The following is a 22,159-nucleotide window of genomic DNA, read 5'->3' as shown; positions in this document are numbered from 1 at the left end:
TCTGGCCCTTTAAAATGTTTCATTGGTTAACTATGAACTTGTTTTCCTGCCTCTCACCTGTTGGCGTAACAAAACTTGCTATACTATGTTTACTAAACTTCATCAGTACCAGTTGGGAGGCTACCAACAAGGAAACACCTACAAAAGCATCAATCAGTAAAACATGAAAAACCTCTGTGAGTTTTCTTTTGTATAAATAGGGTCAGAGTTAGCCATGTGTACTGAAGAGGACTTTCATTAAAACCAACCAATCAGAGGAAAGCTGGCTTAAACGGAGAAAACAGCCTTTTTGAGAGGAATGATTAAATGAGGTCTGTACATCAAAGTAAATAAGGACGATTTGGAACATGCAAAACTTCTTTAGTATGGTCAAAGAATAAAAGATGGCGCTGGAAATGAGCATATCAGGTTATCCTTGATGTCTCTTTGTTCCTCGCTTTGACTTTGTGCTGCTCAGCTGCTAGTGCACGAGCATACCCGTTTACTTAGTGCATCAACCAACCCTCTGCATGTCTGGGATCCGAAGCGCCGCCTCTTCTTGCAACTGATCCCTCTGAGAAAAGCATTAGTAAAGATGAATGAACCTCCCCCTGCATGAGGTCCTGCAGAAAAGGCCCCGCTCCCTCCCTGGAAACGATTGCATATACTGAGCGTGAGTCACCACCAGAGTTGCATATTTGGAGCAGCTTGCAGCATAACCGAGCACCAAACTCCAGCAACAATCTGCAACAGGCAGCACTCATTCCACGCGCATTCCCGTCAAATCCGGGTCCATTGTCCAAAACGTTGCGCAACTGAAAGTGATATCACAGGAACCGGCAGCTTGTCTGTGAGATCCACACGGGACTGGAGGAAAAGCAAGAACGAGGAAAAACGGGGATTTCTGGAGTTTCGGAAACAACAAAGAAGAAGAAAAAAATGGCAAAACCTAATTACAGCGGCACTTATCATATGGTGGAACAGGAGAATATGGATTCCTACCTCGGAGCTTTGGGTACAAATCTTTATACAGTATTTTAAATACTTTTGTAATCTTCAAGTGCGTTGCTTTTTGTAACAGATGTGCAGTTAAAACCCTCCAATGTAACAATAATCTTTCATGTCTTTTATTTTTTTAAGTATTCATATGTTCACTGACTCGTTGTCATTAGGTTACTTTAAAAGGTAACCTTAAGTGTCTGATTTAATGGTGAGGACCATCTTTATTTGCTGAAGCACATTAGTGTAATGAAATCACCACCTTGTCCTCTGTGTGACCCCGGATCCATTCACTCCCTCACACTGTGCGTCCCCTCTGCCTGCAGTGTGTGTGAGAGACAAAAAAACCTGCTTTACTGAAGTAACAGACTGTGGCTCATGCTACAACATCTCTCTCTCTCTTTCTTCTCTTAGATGTTAATTTTGCTCTGAGGAAGATCGTCTGTCTGTTGAAGCCCACTAAAGAGGTCACCCATGACCCGGCCACAGGAACCATGAAAATCCGCACACTCACCACCTTCAAGAACTTCAACATGGATTTCACTATTGGAAAAGAATTTACTGAGGACCTTGGGCCAGTGGATGGCCGTGTGTGTCAGGTACGTGTTTTGGTTTTTCCAAATGTGCACATCGGCATGTTTGTACATGCACGCAGTTTTAACATTACATTGATTTTATTAAGTCATTACTTGTTATACAAGTTTGATTTGCATGCTTAGTGTTCAAACAAAGTCAACACACCTGCTGAGGTTTTTTTTTTCCATAGCTGCTACTTGCTGCTTAGAGGAGGGCTTAAGAATTGCAGTAACGTACATTAACTCCACAATGATTTTGAAAAGGTCCAAGATAGGAGGAGACCTTATGCTTGAAAGTTTGAACTTTTTTCTAAATAAATATGTTTGTCACATAAGCATTTAAAGCAGATCTGCTGTGGAAAAATATGTAATGTATTTTCACTTGCCAAGGTGAAACTGGGTTAGGTTTCATTGCTTTGCATGATGTTCAGGTGTGAGTGGGACGGGAATCGAAGGTCAGATGTTCAAAACACGAACGTGCATCACAGCCCGAATAGATGCGGCTCCTCAGAAAAGGATTTGCTGATGCTCATCAGGCTGTGAAGGCTAAAACCACCCCTAAAGAGTTTGGTCTACACCAAAACACAGTCAGACAAATGATGGAAATCATAGGTTGTTGTTGCCCTCCCCAGGTGTAGTCAACCAACAAATATCACTCCAGGAGCAACATCCAAAAACTTAAAGGCCTCTCTAACAGTGACAATCTTCAGCTTACTGAGTCTAACATCAGCAGAACTTTAAACAGCAATGGGGTGTGGAGTAGGGCTACCAGAAGAAAGCTGCTGATCTCCATTTGCAGCTTGCAAAAGATCTAATTGAAAAACCAGGACACTGAACTATAATTCAGGTAAAGATGATATTGAAGCAGAGCTTTTTGGTATAAAATGAGAAACCAGTTTAAATGAAGGAAATGTTGATGGTGGCTTGTTTTGCTGTTCTTAGTTGTCTTTTTCTCATTAATGAAGCAATGAATTCTGAATGATACCAGCAAACTCTCAGGGAGGTAACAGGATGCCTGTCCGTGGACTAAATCCCACGAGAATGTGGGTTATACAACAAGATAATGGCCTCAAACTCACAAGTTCCCCCATCAAAGTGAGGCAAAGAAGAATGAAGATGTAAAATGTATTTTTTGTAGTCATTGCTGTCTACATGATACAAAAAAATGCAAAGGTTCATAAATTTTTTCCACTCAGAGATCATTTTTCTCAGCAAACAAACCAGAGTCAGACTTAAATAATCTAATACATATAAATCTTAAACTTAAATCCACTTGTATAAAAATCAGATGTTTTTTGTCACATGTTTGAACAAATGAAGTATATTTTAAAGGGTTCATGACCTTTCACGGATCACTGTATTAGTCTCCCCTCTTTGCGCTGCACAAAGCTTCTTGTCTCTGTGTGGCTAAGCGTTGTGTGAGCTACTGTACATGCTAATGTCTCACACTAACGGCATCTCTGTGGTTACACAGACTACAGTAGATTGGGACGGCGACAAGCTGGTTTGTGTACAGCGAGGCGAGAAAGAGGGACGAGGCTGGACGCACTGGCTGGAGGGCGACAAGCTGCATTTGGTAAGGATGTACGAGGGGAAGAAGAGGCCAGTGCAGAGAGAAAGCAAGGAAGAGGGAAGAAGGAAAATGAAAGCTTAAAGGGAAGTGATGGAGAAATTGATATGCTAAATGAGGGAGGGTATTCAAATAAGGCAGGTTTTAGAAGTTATTCATTTCTGTTACCGTCTTTGTGTGAAGAGGTTTTTATTAACAGGTCAGTGGAGTTTGTACATGCCTAAGGCCAAACTACGACCTGACAAAGGAGTACACACAAAGGAGGCAGAGGAGCCCTGAATGCACGTCTTTATGGAGTGAAGCTCAGAGGCACTTTTGAGCTCAAACAGTTCAAGCTCATAGCTTATCTTTCATTACTGGTTACGTTTTCAAACGATCTACATTGTTCCGCTAAAAAGCTCTCACGAGGTTTTTTTAATACCTTTGTTGCAATCGGGAGAAAACAATGTGTTGTTGATGCTAAACTCAAGAGAGAATTGGGAAAGAAATGCCAGCTAGGATCAAGACTTATAATGGTGGGTTTTAGAGGTTACACAAAGCAGGGGAAGGGAACAGTGAGGGACTAATATAGAGGCGGAGGAGGAAAGTAGAGAGCGGGCTGAAAAGACCTGATGAATAGATGGTGAGAGAGTAGAAGACGGATTACGAGGTCAAAGGATGAGAAGGAGAGAGGTGGGGTAGAAATGGTGTCCTGGACACAATCCCAGTTTTGTGCTCGTCTTTAATGTGCCAAATGTTCTCGTTGTTTCTCACCATTCATTTACACCCTCTCACTTCGTGTTTTTTTTTTTTTTTTTTTTTTTTTTTCCTCGTCTTTTCCACTTCCTCTCTGCAGGAGATGAGAGTCCAAGGAATCAAAGCCAAGCAAGTCTTCAAGAAGGCAAACTGAAGTCACAGGAAATGTTTTACAGCGAATAATCCTATTAAAACAAAGTAGCCGGTACAAGAGTCACGTTTATAGCATTTTTATTATAATCAGCAGTACTGAATATTGAAAACAGAATATGAACTGAATATGTCTGATGGGTTTAACAAAGAGAAGAGAGCAGTTTAGCAGAATGACTGCGTCCTTCCCCATATTGCACAATGTTATAAAGAAGTCATAATTCATGCATCTGTCGTGTTTCTATTCCGTGTTTTAAATTATACAAAATGTGTGTGTGCGTGTGTGTCTGTGCGTGTTGCTGCTTCATATCTAAAGTCATTTTCACTCATGAACTGCAGCCCTGAACTTTTACAGAAAGTACCAAAGTAAAAAAAATGCAAAAACGACAACAAAACAACAAAACAGTCTGACAGAGTCAGCTCAGACATTAGCCTTTAACCTCCTGTTCCCTGGTTCAAAGTCTATGTGAAGCCGACTATTTACTGATGTGTGCTGCATGGCAGAAAGGAAAACTTGAATCAGTGTGTTCATGCGCATTATAATGATTTACATATACAATACATTCAAATCTGAATTACTGACTTAAGTGGGAACAATATAAGTTAAACAACTCAATATATACAGATTCCATTAAACGGTCAGGATAGCAGTAGATTTCCCACTATCAACAAATCCAAGGAAAAGCTACAAAGATTCATGTATTTTCTGATTTCACTATCTTATCAGCAATAAAACGATTTGTTCCTATAAAGAAAGCAAATCTTTTAAAAGCAAAGAAAAAGCCTTTGGTCATCGGGATACCTAAAAATGTTTTTGAAATGGGTGGAAATGCTATTTTTGTAGGATTTATTCCCACTGCTCAAAAATACTCATAGCAGCAGCAGGATGTGGGATGATGAAGGATGATATCACGCACTGCGTCACTTTGGCTCACTTAAAATGTAAACTATATTAGGCTCTGTTTGTTACTATCACCGCTTAATTTTTTTTGGTCATTTCGTGAGAATTGTTGTAGTAACAAAACTAAACAAAAACAAAACATGTCAGATTATTCCTGAGAACAGGACACCACTGTGCATCACCAGTGTTTTTTCAGCTGTGTGGTCAGGACAGCACAGAAATGTCACTTCATTTGAGAGGAAATTCTCATGAGTGTCCTGCAGGTGGCATCAGTCAACCTTCAAGGGACCTGAAAGAGAGCCCAGTCTCTCTCTTTTGGTATTAAAAGGGTTTAAAGGTCTTGAAAAGAACTGCATTGCCTCCGATCCAGTGAGGGTCTGAGGTTGGGTAAGTATGCCGTTACACTGGATTATGTCCCACAGTACTCGTCCTCCTGTGGCTCGGATTGCGACCTGAAGAAGTTGTTGCAGTAACTCGCGTTTCCATTCGTGTTACTGGATTCGACAAAGGAAACGGAAGCTTTCAGTGGAGTTATGGGGTGGCTGGTGTTCAAGGTGTCCTCTGTGCAGGAAATGACCAAAGGATCATCTGAGGAGAACGATAAAATCATTAAGTATGACCATTCCTCACTGGAAATGCAGTTTTGCACTTTATGAGCTGCAATGTTTGTAAGATGAATGTAAATGAGTTCCTGAGAAACTGCAGAAATGACCAACATATAGCATCCAGCTTTAGTGTTGTGTCACATAGATCAAGAGTGTCAAACATAAGGCCCCAGGTCCAGAATTGACCTAGGAAAGACCCCAATCTGGCCCACTGGATGGCTTTGGAAGCTTTTAGACCATTTCTACCCATAAAACCCTCCCTCATCGCCATTCACAATCAGAGATGCCCATCTCTGATTGTTACTTGTAACGCGTTACTGTAATCTGATTACTTTTTTCAAGTAACGAGTAAAGTAAGGGATTACTATTGCAAAAACGGTAATTAGATTACCGTTACTTTCCCGTAGGAACGCTGCGTTACTGCGTTACTAAAACCGTGATTTTTTGCGAGAATGTCTCACGAAGATGACGGACGCGAGTGCAGCCTTAGTGACAACAGCTGTGTGCAGATCAACAATGGATCACATATCGATTGTGGGAGAGAGTATGAGCGTGTAGCGTTTAAAGCGTGGAAGTACTGACCTTACTTTGAGTTTGATTCCATAAAAAGTGACAAAAACATTAGCGTCCATCGTGCGTGGGAAGAAAACTTCTTTTTACAGCGAAAAAAACCCCCTAAACTTCCAAGCAAGCACCGAGTGCACTACGACGTAATGGGAAATTCACAGAGAAACTCGCGGATTCTTCAATTGACCGGGGCACACCTGCACCAGGGTAAACCTCCGCCTACTGCAGTCCTGCTTTACAGGTGAAAATAGAGCACAGGACCGCTGAGTCTTTGACTTTATTTATGTTCTGCTGTGTTTTACTTGCATCTATTTGAAAGAGTGAGTGTAAACACAAAAAATATTTTATTTTATGTGCTGGAATGTGTAGAAAATAGGTTTAAATGTTAAACTAATTTATTCAACTCAGAGAATGTTGCATATAATTAAATTTTTGCTTGATGCAAAAAGTTAAAAGATTAAAACTGATAAAACAAGTTAAAAAAAGAGACTTTTCCATTTGATTACATTTTGTATGATGGATTATGCAGTAAAAGTAGAATTGGGCTGAAAGATCTATCGCTTTATCACCTCTTCAGGTTGTAAATTGTGTTTTAACTAAGTAACTAAGTAGTAACGGGATTACTTTTTTGGGGAAGTAATCAGTAATTCGTTACTGATTACTTTTTTTGAAGTAACTTGACCAACACTGTTCACAATACACCAAGATCATTGATTTCTAGAGTTGTGTAATTTTATGCGCGTTCTCACGATCCAAGCTCAAAAACTCACGGTGACACCAGAGCAGCACTTCTTTACCATGTAGGAAAAATGAGTCATACTGTTGAAATTGTGGTTCTTTGTCCTATTTTAAGTTATCTCATTGATTAAATGTGTAGTTCAACTTTTCACACTGACAGAAATTGTAGTTTCACCCATCTGGCCCACATAAGATCAAAGTCGTGGCCTGCGATATAAAAAGAGTTTCACATCCCCAGCATAGATGAAGCAGGCTCGTCCTACATGAATTAAGGCCGTGTTTTGACGATTTTAGGGGGAAATGCTGTTTTGATTATCAACCAAGGCTGCCACAGTCTCACCTAGGTGTTGAATTAAGCTGAGATCATTGGAGATTTATTATTTACATACATTGTTCTTGTATTTCTGCAATCACTAATTCCAATGTCAAACACTAAGTGTGTGTGGAGAGATAACTGAGTTGTTCTAGGCATTATGGGGCTGTGCTTAGAGTAGATACAGTGTTGAAAAACAATCATTATAGTGAAATTAATAACAATAATGTTTCAACAAGCCAAGCATGTGAGCAAGGTTTTATAATGGCACTAAATACGGGTGAAAATGTTTTACAGAAAATGATTTTCGAGCCTAAACAAGTGGACTGCTGCACCAACACAAAAGTCTTGGGGCACTTTTGTTGCACGCAGTGACTTTGTTTCAAACTTAAATCCTGCTGTTTGAGAACAAGTCGGTAACATTATGTGTAAATGATGTAAAAGAGTCGATGTGATTCTTCACCTTCGTTAAAAATTGGTAACTTGCAGTCGGGCATGATGCAGGTTTCTTGGCAGTAAGAAGGCTGCTCTCGAGGCATTACATCTGGAATGGGAACCACTGCTACTGGAGTAACACAAATACTGGATCGAGCTGTCACACAGACATCACAAATCACAAGGGGAAAAAAAGGCATTTTAGTTTTATGCTCACAAACATGCACAAAACATACAAATAATTCCACCAGTTGGACTTTAGATGGCACTAAAGCCTCCCCAAAACCCCCAAAATCCAAGGGGTTGAGTTTGACCAAAGCACCTCCATGTAAAAAAAAAACACCAGCCACTGGTCATTAGAGTCGCGACATTGAGTCCCTTCACTGTCTTTTGACCATCTGTGTGAACTTTGTTCTGAGTCAGCTCCGAACAGCTCTGAGAACAGCTCTGAGATACAGACAAGCAAACCAAGGCTGTTAGAGTTCCCGAGACTAAACAGAACATTAGCCATAAGCAGGTTACTAGGGCGATCGTGGCTCAAGAGTTGGGAGTTCGCCTTGTAATCGGAAGGTTACAAGGCGGCTCGGACAGTCTCGGTCGTTGTGTCCTTGGGCAAGACACTTTACCTACCGCCTACTGGTGTTGGCCAGAAGGGCCGATGGCGCGATAACCCTAACCCTCGCTTCTGTCAGTCTGCCCCAGGGCAGCTGTGGCTACAACTGTAGCTGCCTCCACCAGTGTGTGAATGGGTGGATGACTGGGTGTGTAAAGCGCTATACAAATATACAAAGGCCATTTACCATTACTGATTTTTTTTTTAATCCACTTTTAGTCTTTGTCAGCTTTGTTCAGTTTGTCAACACAACTAGCTCGAGAAGGCGTGTTAATTACGCTTGTTTACTGAGACCGGGGTTTCTACATGACTGTGAGATAATTGCGCATGTTGCAATAACTGCTGTAAACTAGCCCCTGACTAATACTGACCATTTCACAACGAAAGAAAGGAAAACTAATACTAAAACTAAACAGTTTTAAACAACATACACGCCAATAAAAATAACCAGTGTGTAACGAGACTCAGGAAACGACTGATTAAATAAAAACCCACAGAATTAAAATAAATTCAAAACTATAATTACTCTGAAGTGTTTCTAAAACGAGACTCAAACAAGTGGCATTAAGAAAAAAACTTTCTGAGCAAAGAGAAACTTCCAATTTATATCACATACTGAAAAAAACATAGCAATAAATTATTACTAGAAAACAAAACTTTGAGCTGCACAAACCAACATATACAGTATATTTATACCATCTACTGTACTGAGCTGGCAGTAAAAATCCTAAAGATAAGTATCTCCAAGCCTCAGAAGATAAAACTGAAACTGTTTGCATGGCAGGATATTATGAGGCTATGAAAAAGGAAACTTGCATTTTGGTAATTTCTCTAGTAATAAGCCTTTGATATATCCACGTGCAGATATGTGGAAAATACAGGCATTATGTCATGAAATCAAAGGATCTTATTGGCTCAGAATCACTGTTAAACCTTATCACTCTTAAACTTTTCCCACATGACTGTACAAAGAGTAACAACTGGTGCTTTTAAAAGTAACACACACCCCTTCCTGTAATATTAGCAAAACGGCACACACGCTCTCTAAGACAATAATTATATTCTGTGAGTTCATCAGTGATTTCCAGTACTAGCACATTGTTTCTGTGGAAATAAAAGAAATGTCAGTGAAATAGAAGGGTAGCCAAAATAATAAGCTGTGTGACTGTGTCACATACGTAGGAATTGTTTCTCAGTATGAGCTGTCTGCCCGTGAAGAGTGCGTCACATTACACCAAATAACTGTGTCAGCCTGAATATGTACAGGATGTGGTTTCCTCATTGAGACAGTCATGTTCGCTAAAGCTCCTCGAGCATCAGACTCGGCTGCTGCTTTCTTAATCTGTCAGAGAGTTCAACTACATCATATCCTTTTCAAGCGAAAAGAAAAGGAGAAATTCAACTTACTTTACATGAAAGATCACATTTTAATATTCAAAAAATCCAGTCTGCAAATGTAATATTAGGTTTCCCTGAGGTTTTGTTATTAATACACTGCAAGGAAACAGTGGGAGGCCATGTTTGAGAGAGATAAGCAGTGACCTTCAACTGTAAGACTTCAAAGCCAGTACCCTCTCACTGTTGTGGCTTAAAGCATGAGTAGTTACTGCCAGTGGGTGGGCTTACACGCACATCATTTTGCCGCCTCTTCAGGAAGACAATTATGAGAACAAGTGTGAGAAAAAGTGGCAAACACGCCCATCCGAGTGACGTGTCGTACACACCTGCATTGTACGTTTTGCATTTCTTTCTCCAGAGGATGAAAATCAACACGATGACGATTGCGGTCAACACGAGCCCTGACCACAAACCTGCTGGCAACATCCAATAACAATCTGGAAAACAACGAGAAGAAAATGTTCTTAGGGCCATGCCGAGTACATCTACAGTGGGTTATTCACCTGATTGCACAATAAATTTTCACAAGCGTAATATAACTTCTGGGAAACTTAAAGTGGGAGGGAGTGATTACTGATTACAACTCATGTTTCTTCATTAATAAGGTAGTGAGTGAAATGACTGTGACGAGGAGAAACTTGATTTTTTTCTGACTTTATCAAAGAAATAAAAAGACTGATTATTGTTAGTGAAAGATTATATGCATTTCTTTTTGAATTTGCAGGTGGTGACTCATGATCCGTGGAAGCTCACTTAAAGAAAACTCTTTCTGGTGAAGTGCCAACATGTCTAAGCAGCATTAATTCTTAATAAATGGCCGCAATCCACTCCAGAACAGTCCAATCATTTGTAACATACAGCTTTACGTACTGTGTTCATAAAGCAATGATATCTACAACAAAATATCATAAGGTCTAAATGTGCTGTATAAATATGACTCGCATATTTGTTAATCACATTGCTGATTATATGTTGAATACATGTTTAAAATAATATTTTGAAAGATATAAATTATATGTATTCAATTTAAATCAGTTTTATTTAAGGGAGGGAGCCAAGGCAAAAGACGTCAGTTCAATATATTTTCAAGCATTCACTTACTGACTGTACAGCAGGTTAAGCCGCTTCATCATTCAATTCAGTTCAATTTTATATGCATAGTGCCAAATAAGGTAATAGAACAATCAGATGACTTCCCCATCCATGAGCAAGCAATTAGTGACAGCGGGAAGGAAAAACTCCCTTTTAACAGGAGGAAACCTGGCTCAGGGCAGCCATCTGCCACGGCAGGCAGAAACAGGACAAAAGACACACTTGGAAGAGAGCCAGAGATGAATGAAAACTAATCATTAAACACAAAGTGGTGTATAAACACTGAGAGTAAAAAGAGGGGAGTGAAGAAGAAACACTTGGGAAGCCCTCCTCAGCCTGTAGGAGCTTTATGGTAATGCAGCAATGCATTATAGAGTTATACACTATTATACTTTAAAATATATTGGATTAAATAATAATTTATGCTGTTTTTTCTACCTAAGAAGATGAAAAAGGTAAATCGGACTCTAATTTAAACCGTTTTAGGTTAAATTTAGACTTCAACATTAGACTTATGTGTGAGTTTCACTACTGATTTGACTCAATTTAATGGAAATAAGTATTTAAGGGGCAAAATATGCATTTTATGAAACCTGAAAGTAGGCTTTAAAGCTTGCATAACATGACTATATTTAAAATGTGATAAACACTGGAAATCTTCACCATCTTCAACATCCCCACCCCCCTCTCAGTATCACCCCAGCAAATATCACAGTAGTTAAAAGAAGTCATCTCATGCGATATTTGGACTTGATTCATTGTCTGGAGTATATTTAGACATTTCAGTATGTCTGTATTCTTTGTCTGTGTGCTTCTTCTGCCCCCTCTTTTTTTTTTAGCTGCTCAAAATTCAATGCGCCTCACAAAAACACTTCCTGTTAAACAATGCATGTGGCTTCATGCTTTCCCAGAAGTGACTTTGATAGGTGAATTTGTTTTTAGTACTGAAGCAAAAGAATGTCTTCCTTTGGTTTCATTAAAAAGAAATACCACTGAAAAATAAGGCTCGGCGGGGTCGTATGCAAAATCATTTTTCGCGGTAATGTAGATGTTCACACGAGGTATTTTAAAAACTTTGATGGTTTTTAAAGTTTTCTGCTGACACCACCATCAAACTGATTTTTAATCCAAAAAACTTTAGCCAAAAGAAAAATGACTATTTCCATATGCCATTACTTATATTTGGTGGTGTGGCTCTGCTTTGGGACTTCTCTGCATTTCCATGCTCAGATGGGGAAAGCCTACGGTGAAAAGAGCAGCAGCAGGACCCCCTCACAGAACAAAACTAACGTCGATTACGACAAACATCACATGAATTGAGTCAGACGTAGTGTGAAAAGAGGGAGCTGGGGTTGCAAAATAGCTCACACTGCAGCTATAAACAGGCTAAAGCAGTCTAAATAGGACACCCTACATAAGATTTGTCAGTTTGAAGCACAGAAGAGTGTCAGCTGACATGTGCTGATATTAAGATCAGCCGTTATCAGCTGATCTACTGGGACTGTGGGCTGAGCTCAGCTTAGTAGCCTTCCTGAAGTAATGCTAGGCTCAGTTTGTGGTTTAGATGTTTCTGAAAGAAAGTTAAGCACCTCTTAACCTTCTAAAATTAAAATCTAAGGTGGTGAGCTAGTTAAGCAATATACGTTCTTAACATCAGGGTGTTAACAGGTCAAAAATTAATACCTAAATACAGCCTTACAGGGTTACTGATGTGGCCATACACCACAGCACTCTGCTACCTAACAAATACTACTCTCTTCTTGTCAGTGCCTTGAAAGTATCTGCCCTAAACCCATGTTTCTTCAGAGAACTACACCAACTCATGGTACAAAGACCGAACTGACGCTTCAATATCTTGCTCAAGAACAACATCTTGCTTCAACAAACTGACTGGAGAAGTTTGTGAGTGTACCACTCACCTTCCGACTTTTCTTTTTTAAGCTTGAGGATATAAATTTCAGATTAGTTAAATGGACCACACAAATACTCTTTGTCTCGCATTTAGTTGTTGGAATTTTACGCTGGCTGACTGTGAGGCTGTTTGAGTGGCACATTAATTTAGTGTTATTTGCCGCTCACAGCCTCTGACTAGATATGATGTTTGGTTTTTAAGGCAAGCTATAGATGTAGTGAGCGTGAACTAGAGCAATATTGAGGTCCAGTGGGCTAAACTATAGCTACTACTTTAATTTTACATGAAAAATGTATATATTAGTAATTTTGCATCAATACATCTTCAACTTCCTTTCTTAATTATAGGTCCTGTTACAGGAAGATAATGTCAACAGGAACTCAGTGAATCACTCGGCATAAGAGCATCCGCTGACAACTCCATCTCTCTCTTTTTTTTAACAAGATCTCAAACACTGATAAAGCCAGAAACTTACCAGATTTGAAGTTTCCACAAACTGCATCTCTTTCATTATCTCCTGGAATTTTCAGCACTCCTCCGTAGTCCTCACATCTAAAAAAAAAATACCACCAACAACAGGTGAACACAATAAATATGAATAATAATAAAATAATAAAAGTCGCAATTTATAGTTGTTGTTTTTAAAAAAAAAAACTGGACAAGCTTTTGCTACAAAATCGGTGTTAAAGGGATTTAAAGAAAAAGGCCTCCTACAAGCATGGGAAACTGTTTCAGCACAATTTTTACAGTCTGGATGAAATATTTACAGTAGGTAGGATGTGGGATGTTGTACGTTTCGAGTTTGTAGACTGAGGGCACCAACCGAAACCAAGAGACTAATTTCGGCTCTGTGTCAATGGATGACTAATTCACTCACAGTCTACATAAAACACACAGTTCTTCAGATTTAATAATAACATAATAATAATAACAATGATAATAGTTGTAATGCAGTCTTGCCTGGTGTGAGGTTTACAGGGTGACACATAATCTGTTACGTTGCTGAAGGTCCCCTTTCCACATGGAGCACAGATTACGTTACTCGTGCCGTCGCCTATAATGAGGAGTGAAATTTATTCACCTGACTTTGTGGCACTTTAGCTAAGAATGTGAAACATCACTGGAGAAAATTATCATCCATTATGATTTTTATAGTTCAAGGTTACCTGGAGTCTTGACCCCTTCACCCACTTGGCAGCGGGTTACAGGCAAGCAGTGTTCACATTCAGCATCGTTGCAGTAGAAACCTGACACACACTTGCACACTGTGTTTGCTTCAGCTTTGCATTCATTGAGTGTCTGCTGTTTGATACCTGAAAGAGCAAGGGAGAGACGTTTTTTTCTTTGCGTTTAAGTGTGTGTGTGTGTGTGTGTGTGTGTGTGTGTGTGTGTGTGTGTGTGTGTGTGTGTGTGTGTGTGTGTGTGTGTGTGTGTGTGTGTGTGTGTGTGTGTGTGTGTATAGATGGGGGTCGTTGATCGCCAGTTCAAAGTGTCAAAGTGGCTTGAACATAAAGAACAGTAAAAACCCACCTCACAGTTTCTGCGCTATGAAACATTTTGAAAGTGTTGAACTTGAAAATGTAAGTTCCTTTATTGTCTCAAAATCGTCTCTTAACACAATTATCTTAACATAAATCTGAGCTAAGCTCTGTGGGATTTACAATTAGTTCAAAATGGAAATTTAGTTTAATTCAATTTTCCCTTGAACTTTAATAGCGCCAAATGACAACAACAGTTGCCACAAAACACTTTTGGACGCTGCAAAAACACAAAAATACAAAGAAACCTCAACAGTCAAACGACCCCTTGTGAGAAATAAAGAAGATGTTAAAGAAGTGGATCTGTGAGCATGTGGTGCTGACTTGGACAAACAACAGCAAAGCAGGTATTATTACTCCATAAGTATAGATATCAAAAGCCATCAGCTTTCACAATCTGCAACATCATTATTGCGCAGTTTCCTGCTGTCCAACAGTATATTTCTTTCTTTCTTTTGCTGTGAAAGCAGCACTGCTAGCTTTTTTGTATTTTGCATAGTAGAGTTCAAATACGGTCTTTCTAGTTCTATATCGTCGTATTTCTATTAGAAATAGACTGAATTGTGGTTCTGTGTTTCTTTGACTGAGCTTCTAAGACTAATGCTGCGTGTATGCCTGTGTAACTTACTGAGAAGGCATTGCTTGCAGCGATGGCATTTGTCCACATGATTTTGAGAGTCTGTGTAGAACCCATATTGACATGTGGCACACTCGGTCTCTTTTGTGCCATCGCATGCTGTCTTCATGTACTCTCCTGACAAGGTGAAACAAACAGACTTGTATATTAGATGTTGGTTAATGAAAATACGTTTTTTGAAAATTGCTGTGCAGCCTGTAAAGAAAGTTTGTTAACCGAGGAGAAACGTGAGGAACTGAAGCATTGTCGTATTCACTGACCTGCATTACAGCGTTGACAGCATCTCCCACTAGACTCGAACTGATCTTCTTTGCACATTTTATATCCTATTCGTCAACAGCCCTCCACCTGCGTGTAAACTCTCTAAACTGTAAAAGCCTGTGTCTTTTCAAGCTGTTTCTATACCTGAAAATTGGCTAAATCGGTATGGTAGCTCAGAAGATAAAATCCAGAACTGAACTCTGTCGATCGCCTTGGCTTTTCTGATGATCAAGCAGTTGCTGCTCAGGTTCATCTGCCTCCACTCTATTTCTGACGTACTGTCTCTGATTTGTTCCCCCTCCTCACTCGGTCTTACCTACTTCTAATGTCTTTTCTAGTCCTACACAGTGGAAAGCCCCAGTGACCCTCATCTGCTGTTTCTCCCCCTTCGCCTCTCTGTAGCTCTGTCGTTCCTCATTTCCTTCCTGTACTAGCCTTCTCATGTTAACTGTAAATGTGTTTCCGTACTGTAGCTACAGGACTAAATGCTGATTTTGGCACTCGAAGTGCACAAAGGAATATTTCCTTCATCCACTACACCCTTTCCTTTCATCCTGTCACCATTGTTTCAATACAATATTTGTCCCGCTGACAAAGGATCGGTGTTGAGTTGAAAAGTGCAAAGCTGCTGAAAAGCTTTTGGCTCGGTTTGTCTTCCTGTTGCTCCACAGTCACCCTCCTGTTGCCGTAGATGCATAAAGAAACTATCTAGAAATAGATTTATAAATGCTTACGGGTGCAAAACATAAGCAAGAGAGGAAGGGGGCAGCAGGAAGAGGGTGAAATAGAAATTAATATGAAAAGAGGAAGGAGACATGTTCAAATGCTTTATTTGAGAAGAGATTTGATCAGGACAAGATGTTAAGATCAAGGTGGGTTTGGATTTGTTTAATTATCACAATAGATGTGCAAAGAGTGATTACAGAGTGTCTGTCTCTGACATCCAACTACTTAATTTCTGTTTAACGCTACTTTTTAAAAAAAATATTCTTTACCCTTATATTTATTTTTGCTTTGCACCATTTTCTTCAGTCTCCTGCTTCTCCCGCTCTTCCACTCCACATACTGCATGCTGCTGGGATGGGTGGAGTCTCCAGGTTATCCCAATGGGTACTTACCTCATGCTAGTCTAAATTGGAGCAGGTGCGCCCCCAAAGGTCACAGCCTCTCCATAAGGTTCATCCACCTGGACCTGGAGGACAGTATCGACTGTGAAAATGATGCAGTGAAGGTAAGAGGATATCTTACCATATCAAGAATATTAAATTTTGTTAATACCTGCCACATACTATTGTCTCATTATGCCTCTCATCTTTTTTCCCCCTCAGATCTTTTCAAATGGAAACTTAATTTCCGTTTTGTGTGGCACAAAGGAATTTGAGGAGCTTCAGTCCACTGTAAATCCTGCGCTTTTCTCGCCCCCGGGTGGCTGCCTCGCCCTTTCGTTCCACTCGGACTACTCAAACATAAAGAGGCACACCGGCTTTAGAGGCTTTTATACAACCCAAGGTGAGAATCAGAGTAGAAATCTGCAGAAGGAGCTCAGCTTGTGGAAATATACTTATACTTTTGTAATCATATTTCAAGGAAGTCATTTTTAGAGAATAAATCACAGTGTAAAAAGCTTTTTGTTTAATAAAGAAAACATAAGATTAAAAAACATTTGTGTGCAAGATTTTGTCTTCTTGCACTGCAAAAAAAAAGTGCTGACGACACTAACGTGACTGATGTTTCACCTAAACCTCGTCTAGTATCAGTAGACTCTTGTTCCTCTACTGAAGACTTTTGCCACACATGTTACCTAGAATACAAACCAGGAGAACTGATGCGAAACTGTGGTTTTCTCTGATTTTTTTTAATGCAAGAGATGCAAAATGTCAAGGATTTTTGTTGTCACTCTGTCGAGATGAACAAACATTTGCTGTTTGATCACTTGTTGAGTTATGACTTCTGTTAAAATGTTACGATAGATAGCATGATTGATATATTTATCAAGTCATTCCAAGGAATTGTTTTTTTTTTTTAATGCTTTTCTGCGTTTAACCGTTAGCTCATTCCCTCTGTTAGACTATGACGAATGCAAGGATAACGAAATCAACCAATGCACCCAGTTCTGTCACAACTTCATCGGAGGGTACCACTGCTCCTGTCGCCACGGCTACCACCTGGATGTGGACAACCACACTTGCACTGGTACAAATAATCAAATTTGCTTCCAAACATTCAACAGAATCAGTATTTAACATGTCTGAAGGAGACAAAAATACACAAAGAGAAGTGAAAATGGGAAAATAGAGGAAGCAGAAGTATTGTGGGGAGATTTTTGGGAAGGTACTGATTGTGTAAAACTTATGATTTTGTTAAAATGAAGGTAATGGCAATGATCTCTCATGTTCACAGTGAACTGCAATAAGGACCTGTCAGGAAAGAGCAACGGTATCATATCCAGTCCTTCCTGGCCCAACTCGTATGCAGAGAACGCAAACTGCCAGTACACGCTGCTCGTCGACTCCCAGTCTCAGGTGGAGCTCGAATTCTCGGACGTTTTTGATGTGGAACAAGGCCCCAATGGTCAATGCATAGATGCACTGAGAGTAAGTGATGACTCAGAATATGCAAATACCCCTCGAAGCTGTGTGTGTGTTCCCCCCAGAAACTTTAACTTTGCATATCAATAAACAAAGAGGAAGTTCAGAAAAAAAAGTGTTGTAACCATGGATTTGACAACAGACAGTCATCCTATTTTTGACGTTTTATGGTTTCTCTGTGTTACACATTTGGGTTTTTTCTTTGTGTACCATTCCTGTGTACATTGATCTCATCTTGTTTAGTTTCAATTTGACATATAACCTAATTATTATTTTGTTGTTGTACTGTTGTTGTTTCTTGTTTCAGAGCCACAGAAAAAGAGTCTCTAATGACATTTGAGATAAATTTTCTCCCAAATAATAAAATAATAAATGGATAAGTGCTAGAAATATAAGTTAGGGTAGTTCTTTGTCAGTGTTAGACATCACGTCTTTTGTCATTTTCATCTACACAGGAACTTTAAGGCTGATATTTTTAAGGTCATACCAGGCCTCAGTTCTTACATTCAGAGCCCATGTCGTTCACCAAGTAACAGCAGTTTTTTAGCCCTTAACCAGGAAGTGAAACTATTCGAGATTCAGAATCTCTTTTGTGAGATACCTGAGACAAGCGCTAACCAAAAGGGGGAGGGAGGGTGAGTACAGCTGCTACCAAGAGAAACCAGAGCTCCAGAAGAAAACCCCCAAAGCGGTGGGAAAAATGTGCAAACTCCAGAGAGAGAAGGGCCCTGCTGGGGCTTGAAGCCCAGGCCCCTCTTTCTTTGAGGAAATGGTGCTAACAACGTCACCAACCTGCTGTAAGCACATTCAGAGGAAATGGTGCTAACAACGTCACCGCCCTGCTGTATGCACTGTCAGAATTTCCTCCAGGATTTCTCTGTAATTGACTTCAATCATTTTTATCTGAAAGCCTCCTGTATGCATTTTCTGGCAACATGTTACTTAAATGTTGTGACTTTTTTTTAAGTCTGTCGCCTTCTAAAATTGACGATCTTGTTGGCTGCTGCTGTGTAGTCTCAGTTACAATAAGGACAGGAGGCTGTGGAGGTTTGTGGTCAAAGATCCCTCATAGAGCCTGGAGGTGTGTTTTAGGTCATTAGGTCTTTTTCAGAAATGAATAATCATCCCACTGAGCACAAACCACTGCAGGATACTGTGGTAGTCATGCTGGTTAACAGACTATCACACCTTAGACTTGTATCAGTAACCACATAAGCAGATGCAAACCATAAATCCAGTTTTTAAGTGCAACCTTATGTCTGGAAAGCATTGATGTGGGTTATAATATGTGATTTCTAAGGCTGGTCTTCCTCTGTAGCTGGGAGGACAACACACTGTTGTGGGCCTAATGATTTCTTTTTCTTTTTTTTTACAAGGGTTTTCCTTTTTTAAACGTCCATGTCAGAATGCTATAAACGGATAGTCTCGCACATCCATCGAGCAGTTGTGTTCAAATTCTTGACAGGTGCTGCACGTCTGCATCTTAAAGAAAGTCTGTAAACTTGAACTTGGTGACAGTGCCTGTGTTGTTTTGTTTGCAGATTGAGACTCCCTCTGGGACTCTGGGACCGTTCTGTGGCAACACGCCTCCCGAATCGCCATTTCTCACTCACGCAAACAAGCTCACGATCCGTTTCACCACTGACGACTTTGGCACCAACAAAGGATTCCACCTCAACTTCAGGACCAGAGGTACTGCAGCCTCCTCATCTCAGACACAGCTGGTAAAGAGCATCTGTTTGGATGTTTGTTGGAAACGACTGTGACTCTTCTTCTCACATCTTAATTGCAGATAAGGTCTGTCCAGCAGTGGTGACCTCACACTCCACCGTGACTCCCAAGAAAGCAGAATATAATCGTGGTGAAGAAGTGAAGGTCACTTGTGAAGAGGGCTATGTTGTAAATGATGTGAGTGCAGAAAGAAATCTGAAGTGTATCCTTGACATTTGATGTAAATATTTAATTTATTAAATAAATTGAATTCTAAATTAAATTACATTCTCATTTTATTAAGGATAAAGGCATCCATGATGTGAAATCAGAGTTCAATGCAATGTGCCATAGCACAGGCGTATGGACTCCCAGCTACACCTGTGGATGTGAGTCTGACTACAATTAATTTCAGATTTTTCTGTTTGTGTCTACTTGTTTTTTTCATACTCAGTATCATTTTTTCTCATATATAGTGGTCAATTGTGGACTTCCTGATATACCGGAAGATGGTATTCTTCAGTTGGTGGGTTCAGATGACCCACAAACTCAATATAAAGACCAGATCCAGTTTAGCTGCAGCTCAAAGTACTACACGCTGGAAGGAGATGGTGATTACAGGACGTTTTTGCTCATACCTTTTCTAGTATCACTGATCTGTTATTCCTTTTGCAAATTTCTCCTTGACTCTTTTCAGACACATTCATTTGCGGTGCCAGTGGCGAATGGATATCAACTAACGGAAATGCAGAGTTTCCAAAATGTCTTCCAGGTACGGATGTATTCCTTCTGTTTTTCAATGTCACTATTCGTTTGGAGCTCTGGGTTTAATGATGACTTCTATTTGTTTCAGTGTGTGGGCAGCCTGAAACACTGATAGCAGGTACAGGAAGAATTTTGGGAGGTCAGGATGCAAAACTGGGAGAAATACCATGGCAGCTATTCATAAAAGAGCCCAGCAGAGGAGGAGCATCCCTGATAAATGATCAGTGGGCTGTGACAGCGGCTCATGTTGTGGATGGGCATGAGAACAGCCCTTTGAGAGTCTTTGGTGGACTGATAGATAGAAGGACAACAAATGCCCCAAGCGCACCTACCTTGATCACTAACAGGATCATAATTCATCCTGGCTACAGAAAGGGGATCACTGGAAGTGCACGCACTGATTTTAACAATGATATTGCTCTTATAAGATTCACCTCCAGAATCACATTAGGCCCAAACCTGCTTCCCATTTGTCTGCCAGAAGAAAACAGTGATGTGCTGGAAAATGAACAAGGTACAGTGTCAGGCTGGGGGGTGACAGAGAACAAACAGTTATCAGATGTTTTAAAATATGCTCATGTTTCAGCCTACTCACGCAGAGAGTGTGAGAAAACACCTGTCACTTCACGTGGGAACTCCATGATTTTCAGTAATAACATGTTCTGTGCTGGAGACAGCGGGAAGGACAGTTGTAAAGGAGACAGTGGAGGTCCTTTTGTTTTGCCCATGTTGTCTTCTAGCAGTGGGCCTTACTATCTGACTGGGGTTGTGTCATGGGGAGCTCGCTGTCTGATTCCCCAACGAGACTCAACTGCAATAGTGAACAAGGGTTATTATACCAAGGTAGGGAATTATGTGAAGTGGATTAAGCAGACAATAGAGAGAGTAGAGGCAGAAGAATCAGAGAGAAAGTAAAATAAATGATGAAGAAAACACTCTGTTATATACGATAATAAAATCATTTTCAGGGCTGATTCACATTTTAAAAAATTACTTTGCTTATAAAATAAAGACCGCAACCTTATAATCAAATGTACCAAAATAAATAACACAATCAGAACAGCTTGTTATTTCTACATTGTTTCCTATTAAAGAGAAATGTTTGCAAATCATCTGCAGACAATCTGTGTGTGTGTGCATGTTTTCAATTATTTAATCCCTATTAGTTAAGAGACACACAAAGCTGCATTTTTAAAAACTCTTGTATAATCAGTATATTTTCCCTATAAGTGACAGCAGGCTATGATCTTCTTTTCCTTTCCGGTGCTTCTTTTAGGGGTTGCCACAGCAGATCATCTGCCTCCATATCACCCTGTCTCTATAGTCTATAGCATCTTCTTCTGTCACACAAACCCTCTGCATGTCCTTCTTTCACTACATCCACCTTCCTCTTTTTCTTCCTGCCCGGCAGCTCCATCTTCAGTATCCTTTGTCCAATACATATCCACTACGCCTCCTCTGCACATGTCCAAACCATTGTCCCTCTTTATTTTCAAATCGCTTAACCTGAGCTGTCCTTCCGATGTACTCATTTCTAATGTAGTTAGAACCATAAATTAGAGGATCATCACAGTGCTTTACAGACAAACAAGCTTTCTCACATTAAAAAACTAACACCAGTAGCTCCAGATGTTGCTCTCAGTATTGAATTAATTAACCAATTCGCCTATTTTTTTTTTAAACAATTTATTTTTTCAAAATAATTCTTCAGTTATTTGTTATTTTTGTGGCAGAGGTCTGGCTATGATATCTACTGTTATAACATACAGACACACTCTATAAGAAGTGGTGTATTGTTCCGATATTGCATGACAGTGTCTGCATAATAGTGCATGACAACTGAAAACAAGGCCCTCAAACCAACAGCCTGACAGAGCCACACAGGAGAAGTGCACTTATTTTTAGACAGCCACAAACCATCGGCCTAATCCCTGACACTGCAGTGTTTAACATCAGTATGAGAAGCATGTTCTAGAGTCACAGCAGTGCAATCTTCATAAAAGTTGTTCTGATTAATACTGCAGCCAATATGCTCTTTAAAAAAAACTAAACTATAATTAAAAACAACCCTCAGCTCA

The 22,159-nt window shown here is 39.9% G+C and overlaps 3 protein-coding genes across 3 annotated transcripts; 2 read left to right on the top strand and 1 right to left on the bottom strand.

The window, feature by feature from the left end:
* Window positions 1-566: 566 nt before the first annotated feature.
* On the top strand, window positions 567-4,233 carry rbp5 (retinol binding protein 1a, cellular). Its single transcript, XM_085423272.1, has 4 exons — window positions 567-994; window positions 1,393-1,577; window positions 3,028-3,129; window positions 3,959-4,233. Exons 1-4 carry the CDS (start codon window positions 919-921, stop codon window positions 4,010-4,012), a joined length of 417 nt encoding a protein of 138 aa, XP_085279398.1. The 5' UTR covers window positions 567-918; the 3' UTR covers window positions 4,013-4,233.
* LOC146659286 (tumor necrosis factor receptor superfamily member 5) lies at window positions 3,958-15,397 on the bottom strand. Its single transcript, XM_085423261.1, has 8 exons — window positions 15,018-15,397; window positions 14,749-14,874; window positions 13,749-13,895; window positions 13,543-13,636; window positions 13,058-13,134; window positions 9,905-10,015; window positions 7,596-7,724; window positions 3,958-5,497 (listed from the first exon to the last, which is right to left on the bottom strand). Exons 1-8 carry the CDS (start codon window positions 15,073-15,075, stop codon window positions 5,319-5,321), a joined length of 921 nt encoding a protein of 306 aa, XP_085279387.1. The 5' UTR covers window positions 15,076-15,397; the 3' UTR covers window positions 3,958-5,318.
* A 409-nt stretch (window positions 15,398-15,806) lies between these two features.
* Window positions 15,807-21,143, top strand: c1s.2 (complement component 1, s subcomponent .2). The gene is made up of 11 exons (XM_085423235.1): window positions 15,807-15,890; window positions 16,051-16,249; window positions 16,347-16,527; window positions 17,086-17,211; window positions 17,419-17,612; window positions 19,148-19,298; window positions 19,399-19,514; window positions 19,621-19,705; window positions 19,793-19,927; window positions 20,014-20,088; window positions 20,170-21,143. Exons 1-11 carry the CDS (start codon window positions 15,877-15,879, stop codon window positions 20,994-20,996), a joined length of 2,103 nt encoding a protein of 700 aa, XP_085279361.1. The 5' UTR covers window positions 15,807-15,876; the 3' UTR covers window positions 20,997-21,143.
* The last annotated feature ends 1,016 nt before the right edge of the window (window positions 21,144-22,159 follow it).

This window comes from Rhamphochromis longiceps, linkage group LG11 (assembly GCF_057381845.1).
Source record: "Rhamphochromis longiceps isolate RC_006_pf linkage group LG11, R_longiceps_female_GT1.1, whole genome shotgun sequence".
In the NCBI taxonomy this organism is placed as follows: domain Eukaryota; kingdom Metazoa; phylum Chordata; class Actinopteri; order Cichliformes; family Cichlidae; genus Rhamphochromis; species Rhamphochromis longiceps.
This window is presented reverse-complemented; position numbering and strand designations above follow the sequence as displayed.

Coding starts and splice junctions, on each gene's coding strand:
- c1s.2 (XM_085423235.1), top strand. Junction 17,212..17,418: donor GGACAACCACACTTGCACTG/GTACAAATAATC, acceptor TCATGTTCACAG/TGAACTGCAATAAGGACCTG. Junction 19,515..19,620: donor AGGGCTATGTTGTAAATGAT/GTGAGTGCAGAA, acceptor CATTTTATTAAG/GATAAAGGCATCCATGATGT.
- rbp5 (XM_085423272.1), top strand. CDS start 919: ATGGCAAAACCTAATTACAGCGGCACTTATCATATGGTGGAACAGGAG. Junction 995..1,392: donor TTCCTACCTCGGAGCTTTGG/GTACAAATCTTT, acceptor TTCTTCTCTTAG/ATGTTAATTTTGCTCTGAGG. Junction 1,578..3,027: donor TGGATGGCCGTGTGTGTCAG/GTACGTGTTTTG, acceptor GTGGTTACACAG/ACTACAGTAGATTGGGACGG.
- LOC146659286 (XM_085423261.1), bottom strand. CDS start 15,075: ATGTGCAAAGAAGATCAGTTCGAGTCTAGTGGGAGATGCTGTCAACGC. Junction 13,896..14,748: donor CTGCAAGCAATGCCTTCTCA/GTAAGTTACACA, acceptor TTGCTCTTTCAG/GTATCAAACAGCAGACACTC. Junction 10,016..13,057: donor TTGTGGAAACTTCAAATCTG/GTAAGTTTCTGG, acceptor GTTGTTTTCCAG/ATTGTTATTGGATGTTGCCA.